Source organism: Arvicola amphibius, chromosome 11 (genome assembly GCF_903992535.2).
Source record: "Arvicola amphibius chromosome 11, mArvAmp1.2, whole genome shotgun sequence".
Lineage (NCBI taxonomy): Eukaryota > Metazoa > Chordata > Mammalia > Rodentia > Cricetidae > Arvicola > Arvicola amphibius.
Genome location: NC_052057.2, coordinates 111,737,378 through 111,756,842, shown reverse-complemented (window position 1 = coordinate 111,756,842; position 19,465 = coordinate 111,737,378). Strand labels below are relative to the sequence as shown.

The window sequence follows — 19,465 nt, the reverse complement described above, 5'->3', positions numbered from 1 at the left end:
TGGGCTTTTTAAAGTGGCGCCTTATGAAGCGACAAGTAATTCAAAATAATGTTAGCAGTTTCTAGCTTTGGGACTTTGGTAATACAGCTATTACAGTGTCTGGCTCATCTTCCTGCCCTGACTGAATTGCTAACTTAAGCGATGAGGACCATTCTGAGCGCCTGTTGTGACCCAGAAACCGCGTTAAGTTAGCTTTCCGGGATTCAAGCCAATCAGATTGACTCGCTCTCACAACAAGCAGCGAAGCCAGGATTCAAAGTTAATGATCTTACATTGCCAAACATATTTGGCCCCAAAACTAAATGATTTTAAATGTTTGTCTTAATACAAGTAATGTAGAAAAGAATGTGTTCCTTTTGGTATTTTTTTTCACTCTCTTGCAGAAGATTTGCTCCTGCTAGCTCTTACTAACAATTATATTGCTAAGGTGTAATGGGCAGTTGTTTCTAAATCTAATCACCTTTTTGAAGTTGCTGTAAAAGGCTTTGGGGAGTATTTGTTTTTGTTTTCGTGTGTATGTGTAACTTTGAGAACTGGCAGAGGCCAGAACAGGACTTCCAGTCTTCTGGAATTGGAGTATAGGTGGTTGCCCCAAACCAAATGCAGGTCCTCTGAAAAAGTAGTAAATACTACACCTCTGAGCCCTCTCCCCAGCCTCCAAATCAACTGTAAAACAGCTACTGAAGGGGCTGGAGAGATGGCTCAGAGGTTAAGAGCACTGCCTCCTCTTCCAGAGGTCCTGAGTTCAATTCCCAGCAACCACATGGTGGCTCACAACCATCTATAATGAGATCTGGTGCCCTTTTCTAGCATACAAACATACATGGAAGGAATGTTGTATACATAATAAATAAATCTTTAAAAAAAACAGCTACTTAAGTTAACTTTCATGCCTTTAAACAATGAGCAAGGTACTAGCTGAGCCAATAGAATCATAGTAAAGAAGACAATCTAAATATTGCTCCCAGGATTGATTGAAATCCAGAAAAATACAAGATCAACTTATTTTAAGTTTGTTTTTATGAGATAGGTTCTTGTAGTCTTTTAAACTAATTAACAAAATGGTTGCAATGGTTCTCAACCCCTTTGGGGAGTCAGCCAACCATTTCACAGGGGTCACATATCAGATATTTCCATTATAATTCATAATGGTAGCAAATTAAAGTTATGAAATACAACAAAAATAATTTTATATGTGGGGTCACCACAGCATGAGGAACCCAGAGACAGGTATTGGGGTTCTACATGAAGGTCAGAAGAGCAAAGCAGCCAGCCACTGGCTTTTACCTCTACCTCAGTCCAAAATGGCCATCCTGCCTCCAGGAATCTCAGAATGAGACTATGACTGAGAGCTGTCTCTTCCCATTTTATAGTTCTCTCTGTTTCTGGGATTAAGGGTGTGCACCACTATCACCTCGTTTCGACGGCAAGCTAGTGTGGGTATCATTGCTGCCTGGTCTGTAAGGCTGGCCAGTATGGCTGTTTTACTTTTCTGCTCTTCAGGCAAGCTTTACTTATTAAAATACAAATGAAATGCCATTACAAGAAACTGTTGTGGAATAATCCTTTCGTATACTGTTACTATGTATTACTTTCATTGGTTTAATAACCAACAGGCCAGTAGCTAGGAAGGAAGAGGTTAGGCAGAAAATCTAAATAGAGAGGACACTGGGAAGAAGGGCAGGCTCACTGGAGTCACCAGCAGACTCAGAGAAAAGCAAGATGAGCATGCCATATTGAGAAAGCATATAGAGCCACCTGGTAGAACAAAGATAAGAAATGCGGGTTAATCTAAATTGTAAGAGCTACTTAGTAACTGTTGTGCCTGAGTCCAAGGACCCCCAAGAAAACCACCAAGGAGCCACACTTCCGAATGCAAAAGCAAGGTTTTGTTTATTAAGTACGGGCTAGCACCGGTCCTCTGCCACACAGTCTGACACAGCAGATGGAGGGAGAAGGACCCCGTCTATTTTTGTAAGGGATTTATAAAGGCACATACCTTTAATTCCAGCATTTATGAGGTAGAGGCAAATAGATCTCTGAGTTTGAGGCCAGCATGATCTACAGAGTGAGCTACAGGACAGTCAAGGATAAACAGGGAATCCCTGTGCAGTGATTGAATGAAAATGCCTCCAAAATCTCATAGGGAGTGGCACTATTTGAAAAGATTAGGACTGGTGGCCTTGTTGAAGTAGGTGTGGCCTTGTCACAAGAAGCTTTTCCCTGGGAAATGAGCTTTGAGGTTTCAGAAGCCCAAGCGAGGTCCAGTGGTTCTATCACTCTCTCCCACCTTGTGCTAGAGGACCTTGCAGACCTGTATGGGATCAAATGTGTGGTATGTATACAGGATAATACCTATTCCTGATTGTATCTCGTAAGTGAATAAATTATAAAGTCAATTCTGTATCATTTGGTATAAATTCAGTAGTTTCAAAATGTAAAACAACTCTTTCAGCATATTGTGACTCGGTAACTATGTTGAGAAGTTCTTTAAAACCCCTTAGCACCATGAGAACAACACAGAATTCTCACTTTTGGGCAGAATCATAAGGGCTTTGATCCACTTTACTCAAATTTTCTCGTTTGTAACCTGCCTTTCATGATTTATTTGCATTAGTATAGAATGTAGGGGCTCTAATTATTGGTGTGTCCCATACAACGTGAGCAAGGATCCAGTTAGCTTTCTTTGTAAATTGAATTATCTTGCTTTTGGGATAGTTGTTATTCTCTCCCAAAAATTACTACAAGTTCTTTACCAGGGTTCACATTCTTCCCATAATTTGTCAATTTCATCATTATTAAAAGTACAATAATTTCTGCTGGGTATATTCCCACTAACTGATGAAGTCTCAATTTTCCTTTTATAATTAACTCAGAGACCTTTTCCACATACGTTTTTAATTTGTTACTCTGTTTATGTATTAAAAGGATCCATTCTAAGGTAATATTTTCCATCTGCATTAAAATTCCTGTAGAGAAATGTTTGGAGGATAATATGACTAGAATGTAGTTAACATCCCAATCCACATGATCCACATGTGTCTGCTGTAATTTCTTTTCAGTCAAATCAAATTCTCTCTCAACTTCAGATGTTAATTCCCTGGGACTATTTAAATCCCTGTCACCATCTAAGGTTTTGTTTAAATTAATCAGGTCATCAGGACCTACCCCAATAGTGTGCTGTAGCTGGGAAAGGTCTCCTAGGAGTCTCTGGAAGTCATTAAGATTCTACAATCAATCAGCCTGCTAAGAGATATCAATGGAAGAATCTTCTATTGATATCTCTTAGCAGGCTGAGAAATATAAATAGGCACTGTGAAAGCAAATTTCTCTTTATCCTTCTCTTGTGAAGGTATAGCAAAGAAACAATCTTTTAAATCAGTAATTGTAAGAGAGCATCATTTAGGTAACAGGGAAGGCAAAGAAATTCCAGACTGTAGAGAGTCCATTGGTTGAATAACCTTATAACCAGCTTTTAGATCTTTTACCATTCTCCATTTTCCAGGTTTCTTTTTAACAAATGGAAGAGAAATCTAAGGGCTGATTGATTCTTCAATAGGCTGAGCATCTAGCTGCTCCTCTAGCAGCTGGTCTACAACCTGCAGTTTGTGTTGTTAAAGGCCATTGCTTATCCCATACAGGCTTTAAAATCTGTCAACCATTTTAAATGTAGGGCTGTTGGTGCCTTTCAAATATCATCAGCTGTTGTCCCTTGTTCTTGTACAACATTGACTATTCTTTATAATATCTTGTAATATTTTCCCCCAAAACATACATTAATTTATGGTTTGTTTCTAAAATGAGGGATATTAATCTGAGTAGTTAATTGCTGTAACATATCACATCTCCACAAAGTCACTGCTATGTTAACCAAATATGGTTTTAATATTCCTCTCTGTCCTCTGGCCCTAAACATTTTACCCATCTGGTGGTGTGCTTTACCTGAGATAAAGTTCCGATCTCTAAAACTGAACAGTTTCATCCTGAAGAGGTCAATTTGGATGCCAAGATTCTGTTGATATTATCGTTACATCCACACTTATGTCTACTAGACCTTCAATGACATCATTTACTCGTGTTTTTAATTTTGGTCTTTGTTCGTTTATAGAAATTTGCCAAAATACTTGCTTTATGGTTTCTCCTGAAATTTTTTCTTTCTTCTATAGCTGTTCTACTATACAGGGCAGTATGGTTTCTTACAATAGGCATTAGGTTCTTTAATTGCTCTTGAGAAGGAGTTTCAACTGAACTGGATTTGGCATTTAGGCCTGTAAGAGGCCCCTCACAGAGTTTCCTGACTGCAAAGGATTACCTTGAATATCCCTTGTTGACCTAAATTCATTAGTCCAATGCCTGCTTTTGCCCCACTTTCTGCATAATCCAGAAGGAGGAGCAGCAATCTGAATGGATTATGCTTAGAAAAAACATTATTTCTAGGAATGACCTGTTTACAGTCCCTGTTTAGTGACTTGTTTGTCACAACTGAAACACTTAACATTTCAATTTTTCTTCAAACCTCTGGAAATCACCTCTCCTATCCAAGTATCATCAAGGTTATGAGATTCTATATTGATTGTGTCTTGGATCCATTCTTCCTAGGATGCTGTATTTGCCTTTAGTGACCTAATTATCTCTTTGCATTGAGAATTAGCATTTTCAAAAGCCAGAAATTTAATTATCATTTGTCTAGCTTATGAAATTGGTATTATTCTATTTACTGCTGAAGTCAATCTTTGTAAGAATCCATGAAGGTTTCCTATATGACTTCAATAAATGATTCAATCTTCTTTCCTACTTCTTCAGTTCTGTCCCAAGTATTCAAAGCAAAGATGTGACCATCATATAGAGACTGCCTTTCTATATTAGCATAATTTCCTCCCCCAGGCATTTGATCTTGGGAGATTTCCATACCTCTAGCTTTACTCTGTTAATAATCTTAGCCTCTTCTCTGAATGTACCATTCACCTGTACTACATGTACTATGGTACTAAGCCTGTAGTGTGGCACCTGCACTATAAGACGGTTCTTGAGACTCAGGCAAGGGCCTGGAGATTTAAACATACAGAGACACACAGAGACAGAGACACAGGACATCCTTGAAACAAGAATGCCAAAAATGCCAACTTTATTGTGTTTAGAGGCAGCTTATATAGTGCTCTGGCCATGTCTCAGCTCTCAGGATCTTTCAGCTGCAGCCACCAGAAACCACTCTCCTGCCACCAGGGTCTTGTGCTCAGAGCAGATTCAGGCTGCTCGGAACAGAGGAAAACAAGTTGTTAACAGGAAATTCAGGGTCTGGTGGTCCTCAGTCCCCAACCTCTGAACCAGCTACTCCATTGTAATTGTGGACCAGGTTTAACCAACTCTATCCAGTCAGTAGGGATAATTCTATTACAAACTGACCACAAGTTTAACATTTGCTTCACAAAAGGTAAATGCATGCTACAAGAGACTATCACTTCCATAAATCTCCTTAAATCTAACATTGGCACAAAAGTCCAGTTAGCTATAACAGAGCCACTGCCATTTGGTTGGTTTTGGCTGTTCCTCTCTATTCTTATAATGCAGCACTGAAATTGGTTCTCCACTAAATTCCTCTGTCTGGATATGAATATCTCTGTGAACTGCATTTTTAGGTTTTTCTAAGGCCTGTATCTTAGCACTCAGACTGTCTCCTCAGACTTCATTCTCAGACTGCAACTGTCTCCACCAGACCTCAGACTGCAGCTGTCTCCACCAGACCTCAGACTGCAGCTGTCTCCACCAGACCTCAGACTGCAGCTGTCTCCACCAGACCTCAGACTGCAGCTGTCTCCACCAGACCTCAGACTGCAGCTGTCTCCACCAGACCTCAGACTGCAGCTGTCTCCACCAGACCTCAGACTGCAGCTGTCTCCACCAGACCTCAGACTGCAGCTGTCTCCACCAGACCTCAGACTGCAAGGAGCTCTTGTCCCCTTCCATCTTATATTCGTCTCTCCACCCAGTCATATCTCTCATCACTCCTCTCTCCACTTCTCTAGTGCTGGGATTAAAGACATAGGATCCCAAGTGCTGGGATAATCTTTGTGTGAGCTCTGTTTCTCTTTTAGACAGATTTAATCTGTGTAGCCAAGGGAGGCCTTGAACTAACAGATTCCCCTTTCCCTCTATCTCCAGAGTCCTGGGATTAAAGGTGTATGCCACCACTGTCTGGCCTCTAGTGCCTTAACTCTGCACCCTGTTCTTTAGGCAAGCTTTGTTAAAACATAAAATATTACTACAATCCAGTCAAGAAAATCTATCACGGTCATATACAGCTGCTTGAGTTTTAAATGATTCCAGATATAGTCAGGTTGACAACCAAGATTAGCCATCACAATGATCAATCATTACCAGGCCTTGATGCTGGTCTGCATTTGTTCTTACACAGATATAAAGAATCATTCGGGCCGGGCGGTGGTGGCGCACGCCTTTAATACCAGCACTCGGGAGGCAGAGGCAGGCAGATCTCTGTGAGTTCGAGACCAGCCTGGTCTACAAGAGCTAGTTCCAGGACAGGCTCTAGAAACTACAGGGAAACCCTGTCTCGAAAAACCAAAAAAAAAAAAAAAAAAAAAAAAAAAAAAAAAAAAAAAAAAAAAAGAATCATTCGGGGGGGTCTTCATACACAATATCCTACGGGTCTTGGAACCAAAGTTGAACCCTCTCCATTGGTAGCAATATCAAGAACATGCACTTCAGGATCCAGTTGTTCCTTGCTAACTGGTATGTCCATAATGGTCTCTGTTTTCTTTGCAATACCCCTCGAATCATTCCCAAATACAAAACCAATAGTGTCTGGTTCTAAGTTCAGAGAGGCCCTTTAAGTCTAAAGAAAAAGCTCTAGCCGGGCGGTGGTGGCGCACGCCTTTAATCCCAGCACTTGGGAGGCAGAGGCAGGCAGATCTCTGCGAGTTCGAGGCCAGCCTGGTCTACAAGAGCTAGTTCCAGGACAGGCTCTAAAAAAAAAAGCTGCAGAGAAACCCTGACTCGAAAAACCAAAAAAAAAAAAAAAAAAGAAAAAGCTCTAACATTTCTTCTGCTTGAACAACCTCAGCCTTATGTATCTGGCAATATCACATCAATACTTAAAACGCACTTAGCATCTTTGAGGTCAACAGTGGTATCAACAGTGGTTTTCTAAGACCACAAGACATCTCGACAGTGCCAGGGTTTTTAAGATGAGTGTTGGAGGCATGGAGGCACTTTGCAGCAATGAAGAAAGATCTCAACATATTTTTGAAACACCTTAGACTGTCAAGAAAAGACACAGGAAGCTGCTGCCATGGAAACAGTAGACAACACTTTTACAGTTGCTTCTTGAGTGGCCACCACTTTGAAGCTGCTGTTTCTAGATTCTCTATTTCTTCTTCAGGACCCTTGAGGATCTTCTCATGATTACTTTACCATCTTGGTGACTTTAATAATTATAAAATTTAAAAGTCATATTACAAAATTTTTAAATAAAATTGTTATTAAAATAAAGTAAATAGGTATTTTAGTGGGGATTACATGGTAGATTAAGTCTGAGAAAACTGATAATCTAATAATATTGGATGTTCCTATTCAGTTGTCTTTTCTTTACCTAGGTAGCTTGATACTTTCCTTAATATGGGTTTAATACATTAAAATTTTGCTTATGCAAAGTAAAATTACCTCTGCAGATGTCACTATGAGAAAACTCTAGAGTCTCCATCAAAAACTGTTAGGACCATGTAACGAATTCAGAAAATATGCAAAATATAATGTTAATATACAAAAACTAGTTGTATTGCTATATGCTAACAGAAAAATACCAGAAAAAAATAGGAAAACAATCCTATTTTCAATAGCATGAAAGAGGGCCAGCAGGATGGTTCAGTGAGAAAGGCTCTTGCTGCCAAGACTAACAACCTGAGTTCAATCCCAGAACCCATATAGTGACAGGAAAGAATCAAGTCCCACAATTTGTCTTCTGACAGTCACATGTGTGCCATGGCACAAGCATGCACCCATACAACAAACACACATGTCAAGGAATTAAAAAAAAACAGAAGTAAATCTAGCCTGAGATTAAATATCTGTAAGCTGATAACATTAATAAAAGCAGACACAAATGAATAAATGGAAAGATATCCTATGCTCATGGATTGGAAAATTAATATTGTTAAAGTGCTTACATTATGTGAAAAGACCTACAGGATCAATACACTCCCTATCAAAATTCCAAAGGAATTTTCTTTATGGAATGGAGGACAAACACATAGGCCAAAAGTAAACCAATGTATGTAAAGTCAACTGACTTGACAAGAGCACCAAGAAAATACTTAAAATTACTAAGAAGGGTGTGTAGACATGGTGGCCTCCTTGGTAGAAGGCTGTATGGTGTCCCTGAACTTGGCCCGGAGCTTCCAAACGGCCAGGCTGCAGCTTGCTACATTCGCATCTGATGTCTTCTGTGTCAACACGGAACCCAGCTGGCTTCAGATCACCGGACCTTCCAAGTCCAGTGGGTTCAAGTCACCTCCAAAACCTGTTATGGTGGACCGGCACCAAACCCCGGAGGAACAGAGAAGGTTCCTGAGTCCTGAATTCATTCCTCCAAGGGGCAGAACAAATCCTCTGAAATTTCAGCTAGAAGGAAAAGATATGCTCAACAGGAGAAAGGTGCTTCACATCCCAGAGTACTACGTCAGAAGCATACTGCGCGTCAACACAGCTGACCCATATGCCAATGGAAAAACCAGCCAGTTCCCGGGGATTTGCATCCAGTGGTCTGGAAAAGGGCTTGGGGCTACTTTCACCCTTAGAAACACTATTGAAGGACAAGGTATGGAGATTTGTTTTGCATTGTATAATCCTTGAATTCACAAGATCCAGACGGTGAAGTTGGAGAAGCGGCTGAACGACAGCCTGCTGTATTTACGAGACACCTTCCTGGAGTTCAGCACCTTTGATGTTAACATGAAGCCAGTCCCACACAAGTCCTGACAGGAAGTGCCTGTTAAAAAACTCAAAGTTAAAACGAAGCCAAAGCCATGGTCCAAACCTGGGAACATCCGCACTTCAACATTAAAGGGATCAGATTTCATCTTGCTTTAACTGAGGAGCAAATGAAAGAAGCCCAGAAGTGGAGCCAGCCATGGCTTGAGTTTGATATGATGAGAGAACATGACACTTCAAAAATCGAAGCTGCATTATGGAAAGAAATAGAAGCATCAAAGAAGTCTTGATCTTGGGAATGGTGAGATGGTTCAGCAGGTTTTGTAAACACGCTTGCTGCTCAGGCCTGATGACCCGAGTTCAGTTCTGGAGCCCGGGGTGGAAGGAGAGAACTGATTTCTGAAAGCTGCCGTTTGCCTTCTACATGCACACCCTAGCATGTATGGACCCTCAATTGTACACATTATATTTCTTTAAAAAATTATTAGGAAGCTAAATTTTATGTAGCATTCTAAATAAAATAAAAACAAAACACACAACAATAATGGAAAGGGTGGGAGGAGACTTTTGAGGGTAACTGTTGTGGCATATTAGTTCAACTATGTAAAGATCTGCTGCATTTGCTTATGCTGTAGAATATTAGTTCAACTATGTAAAGATCTGCTGCATTTGTTTATGCTGTGGAATAGTAAGTTAACTATGTAAAGACCTGCTGCATTTGTTTACCTTGCCTGCCTAAGGCATCTGAGTGAACTGATAAAAACCTAAAAGGCCAATAGCTAGGCAGGAGGTATAGATGGGATTTCCAGGCAACGGCAGTAAGTAGGAGGAGGAATGTAGGCTTGAGAGGGACAGTGGGAGAGAGGGAGCCACCAGGGGCCAGCCAGCCATACACCTACAGAAATAGCAGGAAAGCAGGACATACAGAATGAAAGAAAGGCAACCCCCGCAGTGAAAAGGTAGATGAATAGAAACAGATTAAGTTATAAGACCTAGTGGAACAAGCCTAAGCTAAAGGCCAAGCTTTCTTAATTAAAAGTATCCGCGTCATTATTTGGGAGCTGGTTGGCAGCCCATAGAACAATCCAGCTGCAGGTGATGATGATGCTTACGAGGCTGATAATCATGGTCTCACAGGTATGTACTTATCCCCAAACTTGCACAGCATCTTGTCGGTCATATTCAATAAAGTGCTTTTAAAAACCTTTCTTATATTTTTAAGTCTCCATTGTGACTGTTTTGTATTGTTACATAACTAACCAGCTATTGCTTATATCTATAAATACACTTTTCTGCGTGTGCACTGACCTAGTATGGCTATATTACTGAATTTTCTTATTGGTGACTTTACGCTTTATTTTGTAAAATCATATCTGAATAATTCTAAGTTGTTTTCCTTTAAAAAAACTTTTTGTACTTACTTCATTTCCTTACCAAGGGAAGGAAGGAAGCATTCAGAAGAACAGAAATAAGGTTGCTGGAGAATGGAAAACCCCAGACACCACACAGGAACTCTGTGGTAGGAAGAATAGATAGATGACAGGCACTCCGACTTGAGCTGTCCTCGTTCTCTCTAGTGGAATACTGACAGGCCCTAGAATTCTACATATTTCATCCTAGAGAAACTCACCTAACAGTGATTGGGTCATTTTATGTTCATACTGAGAGGAGGCACTTCTGCTTTCTCTTACAGTCACAGAGAAAAGACCCAACAACTTGACTCAAATACATGGAGACATTGCAGGGTGTAGGGTCACATGCCTTTAGTCCTAGCACTTGGGAGGCAGAGGCAGGAGGATCTACAGTAGTTCGAAACAAGTCTACCAACGAGTTCTAGGACAGCCAGAGCTGCACAGAGAAACCTTGTCTCGAAATACCAAAAATATATAGTGGAGTAAGTCTTATGCGTTTCACTACCTATCGTTTGGGAGAAATTATCGTTAATTTAACATCTTTTGAGAATCTACATAATTTTCACCATTAAAATTCAGGGCAAAAGTGATTTAAAATCCCTCAGGACTGAGATTGTCCTGTGTAATCCTGTGTAATTTAATTAAGTGGACTGTCTTTAAGTATTTGGTTCATCAATCCCTTCCCAGTCTTAAAGAATGTTCCCTAAAAAACTTGTGTATTTGGTTTCCTCACTGAATTATAGGCTTCTGAAGGTCTAGGCATTTTGGCCTTAGAAGTCTGTCTTTGAACCTTCTCAACTCTAACAATCAAGTATGCACTAAACTAAATATGCAACTCGTGCAAAAACGTGGCCATTTAGTCTCATGCTTAAACCGGCTGGTACCGCTGTAAATCTCCGTCCTCTAGTTAATGACGCTGACCTGTCTGGGGATAGAGGATTCGGGAGTCAAGCCCACAGGGACCACACGGCAAGAGCTCTCCCCCCCCTACCCCCATCCGGCCTCGATCCAGCCACCCACTGCTCGCCGAGAAGGTGTGCGCAGACACTGGTGGCCCCATTCGGCAGCGGCTTCGGTGGGCTCCTGCTCAGCACCGGCAGCCGCATTGTGACGCGCACGCGCAGCCGAGGCGGGGCGGGGTCTCGGGGCCGAGGCGGGGTCGAGCGCGCGGAGCAAGGGGGGTGGGTGAGGCGACGCGTGGGCGCGCACGCGCCCGAGCGCGCGCCCGGAGGGGCGGGCAGGGATTCGGCTCGCACGCCCTTCGGCCGCCGGGGCGCCCGAACTCCCTTCCGCTTCCGACGCGCTGTCCGCCAGCCGGTGGATGTGCGGTAACAACATGTCGGCCCCGCTGCCCGTCGTCGTGCCCGCTGCCCGGAAGGCCACCGCCGCGGTGAGTGGCGGGGGCTGGGAGACCAGGGGCGCCGCGGGGAGCCAGGCCGCCGCGCGTGGGTGCGTCCGCGCCGCCCCGCGGGCTCTCCCGGGTCGGGGCCGGGAACCCCAGCCTGCCTGCCGCGCACTCCTCACCCCAGAAGCAGTGCGGAGGGCTGGTGCTGAAACAGCCGCCCGGCGTGTGTGTCTGTGCCGCGGGAGCTCAGATTAACTTTTGCTCCCGGAAACTTTCGTGATGGAAGAATTCGGCTGTGTGTGTCAGGCTTTCGTGACTTGACTTTAGGGAGACGACTATCTTGATCAGACTGTGATTTGCCTCTCAGCGCTAAAATGCCGCATTATTTTAGGGAATGAAAAGGAAGGCGTATAGAAATTAATTAGCTCGCGGAATAGTGTTCCGTTGTTAAGTTTTTAGGCCCTTCATTCGCATTTGTAACTAAGCCAAAGCTACGGTGTGTTGAGTGTGGGCTTATTTTGTCTTCTTCTCTTTTAGGTTATTTTCCTTCACGGATTGGGAGATACTGGGTAGGTACCATTATTAGAAACAAGAATGAGATGGGGTCATGCAGCTGTTTACAGGTCAAAGGTTGCATGCTGAAGAAGGCTGAAAATTGCCAGTCGCATTTCTCATAGCTGGTCGAGGAGACCAGATTTTCTCCTTACAGATCCCCAGACTTCCTCCCTTGAGTTTCCAGTCTTTGAGCTAGTCTCTGGAACATGTTAAAATTAACTGCTCTTTGGATGGGGATTGGATGGCAGAGAGGAGTGGAATGTGCAGAGGAGAGGCAGTGTGCAATTGAGAGCTTTCCAGGGGAATTAAAGTTTCAGAGCAGGTTGAGGACTAATTGAGTCTGCTAAGAGAAATAACAGTCACACGAAGCATATGGAGGCCCAGATCAGAGAGTGGATGATCCCTTAAAAAAGAAAATCAAAAACGAAAAGGCAGAAGCAGCAACTCCAAAATTGATTTGGAGGCTTATCAAACAGATTTTGCTTTGTTCTTGTGGTTCTGGAGACCACACCCAGGGCGTTGTATGTGCTTCACAGACGCTTTACCTCGGTCACTTCTCGGTCCGTGCTGCACTAACTTTAGGTTATGATTTTCTGTTAGTCATTCTTCTTTTCTGCTGAGAGGTTTTCTCGTGTTTAATTCAGCGATGATCTGACTGAAACTTGAGTTACATGGGACTGTTGTCAAAAATTAAAGTCGAAACTAGGGAGATGTCTCAGCGGTTAAGAGCGCAGGTTCCTCTTCCAAAAGACCTGGGTTCAATTTTGAACACCCACATGGTGGCTTACAGCCATCTGTAACTCCAGTGCCAAGAGAGCTGATCGCTCTTCTGGCCTCCACAGAGGCTGCACACATGTGGCGCACAGACATGCAGGCAAAACACCTGTGTGCATTAAAAAAAAAATTAATTTTTTTTAACTGGTTAAAAATAGCTCCAAAGATAAAATATTAAATGTTTTTTGCGAGCGCTTATTAGGCCCGTTGTTCCAAATAGTCAGGAGGTTGAGACAGGCAGTTTGCTTGAACCCTGGAGTTTGAGATCAACCTAGGCAACATAGTGAGACCTGTCTCTGAATGAATGAATGACTGAATGAATGAGGGAGGGAGTCATTGAACTAGACTACTTGCCCCTTTAAGGTACTAATTGTGTCTCACCCTCATAACTTTAGAGATTAGATGTATTAGCTAGATTTTTGTTTTGTTTTTTGAGACTGGATTTTTCTGTGTAACCCTGGCTATTCTGGAATTCACTCTATAGACCAGGCTAACCTCAAACTTAGAGATCCACCTGCCCCTGCCTCCTGAGTGCTGGGATTAAAGGTGTGCTACCACCTCCCAGCAAGGGTTAGATTTTAAAAATTTTTAAATTACAGTTTGTGTGTTTATGTGTGTGTGTGTGTGTCTGTATGTGTGTACATGTATGTGGAGGCTGGAGGACAGCCTTGAGTGTTATAAGTGCATTGCCTGTCTGTACGTAGGTGCACTGTGTGTGTGTGTGTGTATGTGTGTAGAGAGATTGTGTGTGTGTCTGTGTGTGTGTGTACATGTATGTGGAGGCTGGAAGACAGCCTTGAATGTTATAAGTGCTTTGCCTGTCTGTACGTAGGTGCACTGTGTGTGTGTGTGTGTGTGTGTGTGTGTGTGTAGAGAGAGAGAGAGAGATTGTGTGTGTGTGTACGTACATGTATGTGGAGGCTGGAGGACAGCCTTGAATGTTATAAGTGCTTTGCCTGTCTGTACGTAGGTGCACTGTGTGTGTGTGTGTGTGTGTGTTTCTGGTGCTATCAGATGGCCCGTAACTAGAGTTGTGGATGCTGTCAGCCTTTGTCCTCTGCAAGAACAAGAGCAGCAAGTGCTCTTAACCATTGAACTATCACTCTTGCCCCTGCGTTTTCTTTTTTCTTTTTCTTTTTTTGTCTTTTTTTTTTTTTTTTTTTTTTTTTTTTTTTTTTGCATGCACTAACGTCCTCATGCTTACAAGGAAGACAAACATTTTACTATCTCTCCAGTCCCATTCCTAGTTTTTAAAAGTGATTTATTTTTCATGTTGTGCTATTTGTGCTAGCATTTATGCATTTGAGGTTACTGAAAATGTTATATGACTCTGATAAAAATGACAAACTTGTGGACCAAGCCTCTAACTCCAGCATTTGGGAAGCAAAGGCAGGGGCAGCTCTATGAGTTTGAGGACAGCCCTGGTCTATATAGTGAGTTCAAGGCCAACCAAGACTACGTAGTGAGACTGCTTGCACACACACACACACACACACACACACACACATACCCACCACTCTTGCTTTACTAAATAGATTTTTAGGGTTTTTTGTTTTGTTTGTGTTTTTGTTTTGTTTTGCTTTTGGAGGCAGGGTTTCTCTATGTGGCTCTTGCTGTCCTGGAACTCCCTGTGTAGACCAGGTGGGCTTGGCTTCAGTCTCATAGAGTACAAGGATTAGAGGTTTGTTCTGCCATGCCTCTCAACTAAAAGAATTTTAAATGGCCAAACTTCTGGGGTGGTGTTTTTTGTTTTGTTTTGTCTTGTTCTTTTATTTTGTTCACAGCTTGGTCTTGTGGACCAAGTGCGGCAAAACAAGAACAAAACTTTAATATAAGCAGGTGCTCAGCAGATCCAGTGTGGCCAGAACCCTCGAGCTGAAGAGTGGAAGTGTGAAGGAACAAAATCAGGTTAGAAGTAACAGAAGTCAGCCAGGGGGTGGTGGCGCACGCCTTTGATCCCAGCACTTGGGAGGCAGAGGCAGGCGGACCTTTGAGGTCGAGGCTATCCTGGTCTACAAGAGCTAGCTTCAGGACAGGCTCCAAAGCTACAGAGAAACCCTGTCTCAAAAAAAAAAAAAAAAAAAAAAAAAAAAAAAAGAAAAGAAAAGAAAAACCAGAAGCTTCTGTGGCAGGGAATGAGTGGTTTCTTCTTACAGTTGTTTAAAGTAAAAAATATCGAACTATGGAAATGCCTTATGAACTATCACTAAGGAACTGTTAACTGAATTAATTCTGTGAATATATGGTGAAACTCAGAACCAGCCAGTCTAGAAGCAGCAATTGGTGTTGAGACCTGTAACAGAAGTCATTTGATAAGCTTACATGTATAATGTGTAATAACTTAAAATGAATGTTGAGGGAATCCTGTTCTGTATTGCATGCAATCAGTTTTCTATATAAAATAAAAATAGCTTTTGTAATTTGAAAATGTTACAATTGTATGGCAAAAGAATCAGAACATTAGTATGTTTAAAGAGGGAATGAAATGCATTGAAATTCTACAGCCCAGATACAGTCTTATTTATTTTCATAGCATTTAAAAACTTTAGTTTAAAAATATTTCCAGTCTTACAGAAGTTTCAAGAATAACACAGATCTGTTATCTGCTTTATCTAGATTTACTAATCTCTTCCTTACTGACATACATATGCTTGCTATACTGGTGCTCAGGTAAATCGCAGATGCGATTGTTGTGTGCCCTATATGCCACGTAACTCTTAAAAGCTATATATAAACTGAATGCTTTCTTTATATAAGGACAACATCTTATATAACCACGGAACAGTTATCAAATTCAGGACATTTAATATCATCTAATGTAGCATATGTGCAGGTTCTGCCAGGTTGCCTGAATAATGCAAACAGATTCGCTGTCACACATGCATTTAGTTGGCAAATCTGTCTCTATGTGGAAGAATATTTCTGTTTTTAAAAAGTATGATGCCATTCATCCTATTATTCTTTTCATTGCTGTTATTTTGAGACAGTTTATCTGTATAGCCCTGGCTATCCTGGAGCTTGCTCTCTAGACCAGGTTGGCTTTGGACTCACAGAGATCCACCTGCCTCTGCCCCCCCAAAGTGCTGGGGTTAAATGTGTGGGCCCTGGTGCCTGTCCCTGTCCCCTAATTCTTAACAGGTCACTTGTACTTGTTAAGGTGGTCTTTTCCAGGTTTCCTTTCTGCATTGATTTTCTCCTTTTAATTAAAAAGCCAGTCCTGGCCTGGAGCGGTGACACATGGCTGAAGGATCGTAGTGAGTTGGTAGCAGCTTGAGTTATCCATGGAACTATTAAAACAGAGGAGCAGGGGATGTGCGTGAAAGTACGTGGAGACTATGAAGATGGCTCTCCATCCAACTTTCACCCAATGTTTTTAGCGGATGGTTTGCTCCTGCATGTATGTGTGTGGACAAAGACTAATTTAACAGCTTATATTCCATTACTGTTGTGTTTTAACTTAGCTTAAACTTTTCTTTTAAAATAATTTTTACACACACAAGTTTCTGAAATAGTACTTATAGCTTCATATATCTTTCACCCAATTACCCAATTGTAAATGTTTCTAAACTCTGTAGGAATAAGTTGCAGAGGTGTATAGTTCAATTGGTAGAGTGCTTGCCTAACATGCAGGCAGTTCTGGGCTTGATGACTGATACTTGACAAAACCAAGCAAGGTAGTGTATTCCTGTGTGAAGTTCAGTCATAAACTGCCATGACACAGTGAGCTTGGAGAATTTGAGGTTGGCCTGGACTGCATGAGGCTTGTCTCAAAAAGAAAAAGTTAAAAAGTTAGCCAGGCATAGTGACACACTCCTAATCCCAGAACTCAGGTGGTAGATGCAGTTCCAGGACAGCCAGGAGAAATCCTGTCTCAACAAACAAACATAAAAAAGGAGTTGCAGCCATATTGCCTTATTAGTTCTTTATACTTGTGTGTATTTCACAAAATGTATTATTTTTTATTTATGGAGGGGTATGCATGTGGCAGCCAAAGGACAATGCTGCTCTTGAGACTTGGTTCTCTCCCACTACCATGTAGGTCCCAGGGCAAAGGTCATCAGGCCTGATGGCAAGTGTCCTCTTTGCCCTCCGAGCTGTCTGCCGGCCTCGGTGTGTAATTTTATGGACAAGGACATTCCCACATGATAACAGTATAGCCATCAGTGCTGATAATATCATCTAATCTCCCAACTACATTCATACTTCCTTCAGTTGATTTGATCCAGTCCAGGATTATGGGTTACATTTATGTCCTTCAGTCTTTATCTGGATTAGTTCTTTTTTGCCTTTCATGACCTTGATGCTGTTCAAGAATCAGCATCAAGATTCATAGACTGTCCCTCAGTTTGGGCGGTGGTGGCTTGTTTCTGGGACATTTATCAGTTGAGTGACTCTGTTGCTTTTTGTCTCAGGTACACACAATTTCGATTCTTGTTACAGTATTAGTGATATTTTAATTTTTATCAGTTGGTTAAGATGGTTCTTGGTAATTATGAATAATAATTGAATATAAAATTTAAAATGCTAAATGCTTACATATTTAATATTGAAATATTTCAGAGTATTTTGTAAGAAGGTATTTGGCATTACTAAAGGTAATCTTTTTTTCACAATATTTTTACTAATGGATTTATAACTAACCAAATCCCTTAGTAAGGTTCTTCATATCTCTTTCCTTGGGCCCCTTGGTTTCTCACTTTTGCTTCCTGGTATATTTGCATAGTCGTCTCTGGTCTCACATTTCCATGTCATTTTGCAGGTCGGGCTTTACATCCACTCTCAAGGATCCACCCTACGTTAGGTCATTTGCCCTTCGCCAGTTATGTGGAAAGACTGATGAGAATTTAGATGTTATAGGGAAATTCCTTGCAAAGGTCAGGGCAGAGTCATTGCTGCAGTTACAGAATAGGGGACTTGATGGACGTCGGTGCTTTACTCCGCAGTCTCTTCTAAAAGCTAAGCAGTTTGGAGTGGATGGATGGGATTTATTCAGTCCCCGGACTCGTGAATGTTAGCTGGATGTGATGTACAGGATACACGATAGCCCCTCCAGCCCTGCAGGCTGGAGCAAGAGGTTTGGAAGCTCCACGCCAGCCTGGACTACATAGCAAGACTCTATTTTTTTTTTTTAATTTTAGATTAATTTTTATTTTGTGCCGGGTGGTGGTGGCGCACGCCTTTAATCCTAGCACTCGGGAGGCAGAGGCAGGCGGATCTCTGTGAGTTCGAGACCAGCCTGGTCTACAAGAGCTAGTTCCAGGACAGGCTCTAAAAAAGCTGCAGAGAAACCCTGTCTCGAAAAACCAAAATAATAATAATAATAATTTTTGTTTTGTGTGTATGAGTGTTTTGCCTGCATGCATGTGTGTGTACCTTGTGTGTGCCTATTGGATCCCTTGGAACTGGGATTACAGGTGGCTCTCAGCCACCATATTGGTGCTGAGCATCTAACCCTGGTCCTCTGCAAGAGCACAGTACTCTTAACCACTGCGCCCTCTCTCCAGTCCGGCAAGACCATTTCAAACAAACAAACAAAAATTCTAAACCAGACAGACCGCCACACACTTGGATTATACACATTTATTATTAGGTTTGCGCTCCGTCTCTCTCAGACACACACACACACATTTATTCATGTGTGCACGTGTGCATGGAGGTTATAGAACAGCTCTGATTAGGTTTGGAATATTGGTTTGTTTTTAAAGCTTTGTGTTAAGTTCTTGTATCCATAAAAAAATCATAAAGGACTGAATACAGATTGACCTAGACAAAGCTGACGTTGGAACTCACAGATATCCCCCTGCCCCTGCCTCTGGAAGTGCTGTATTTAAAGGCATGGCCACTATGCCCCCCTTCTTTTGTTTTTCTTACGTAAGAATTTTTATCATTTTGTGTCTGGGACAGAGGTTGGGAAACAATGACCTGAATTCAACTGTGGCTTACCACAGTTGTTATTATTTATTGAGATGTAATTCACGTACCATAAAATTCACACCTTTAAAATATATGATTGGGTGATTTTATTTGCAAAGATCCTCACCGCCTTAACTGCTGAATATTTCCAACGTCCCACAAAAGACAGTTTACTCTTCTCTCAGGCATGACTCGGTTGTTCATTTTCCATAGTGTTGATTATTCTGGATATTTCGTATACAAGGAACCCAGACTCCTTGGGCTTCTTTGGGCTTGTTTCCCATGGCATAATGCTTTTCAGGATTGAAGCATGGTCCTAACTAGTCTTAATAATAAAACCCAGAGTGAGATGTGTAAAAGCTGAAAGATCAGAGAAGTAAAAGACCAGCTATGGTCACCTCTTGCCTTTCCGACTGCTTAGGCCGAAAAGGGCAGAGCTCCTGTCTGCACCCCACCTTATCACTTCCTGTCTCCACCCAGCTGGATCACTTCCTGTCTCCTGTCTGTACAGACCTCCAGACCT

General features: G+C 41.9%; 1 protein-coding gene and 1 pseudogene across 2 annotated transcripts in view; both read left to right on the top strand.

The window, feature by feature from the left end:
- The first annotated feature begins 8,355 nt into the window (after positions 1-8,355).
- Positions 8,356-9,233, top strand: LOC119826340 (annotated as a pseudogene).
- A 2,346-nt stretch (positions 9,234-11,579) lies between these two features.
- Lypla1 (lysophospholipase 1) overlaps positions 11,580-19,465 on the top strand; it is a 28,749-nt gene continuing 20,863 nt past the window's right edge. The window contains exons 1-2 of one of the 2 annotated variants that reach the window (XM_038347672.2): positions 11,580-11,745; positions 12,238-12,269. In XM_038347672.2, the coding sequence (XP_038203600.1) occupies positions 11,677-11,745; positions 12,238-12,269 (101 nt within the window). In that variant the 5' untranslated portion in view covers positions 11,580-11,676. The remainder of the gene's footprint in view (positions 11,746-12,237; positions 12,270-19,465) is intronic. The other variant, XM_038347671.2, reaches the window with a different exon arrangement.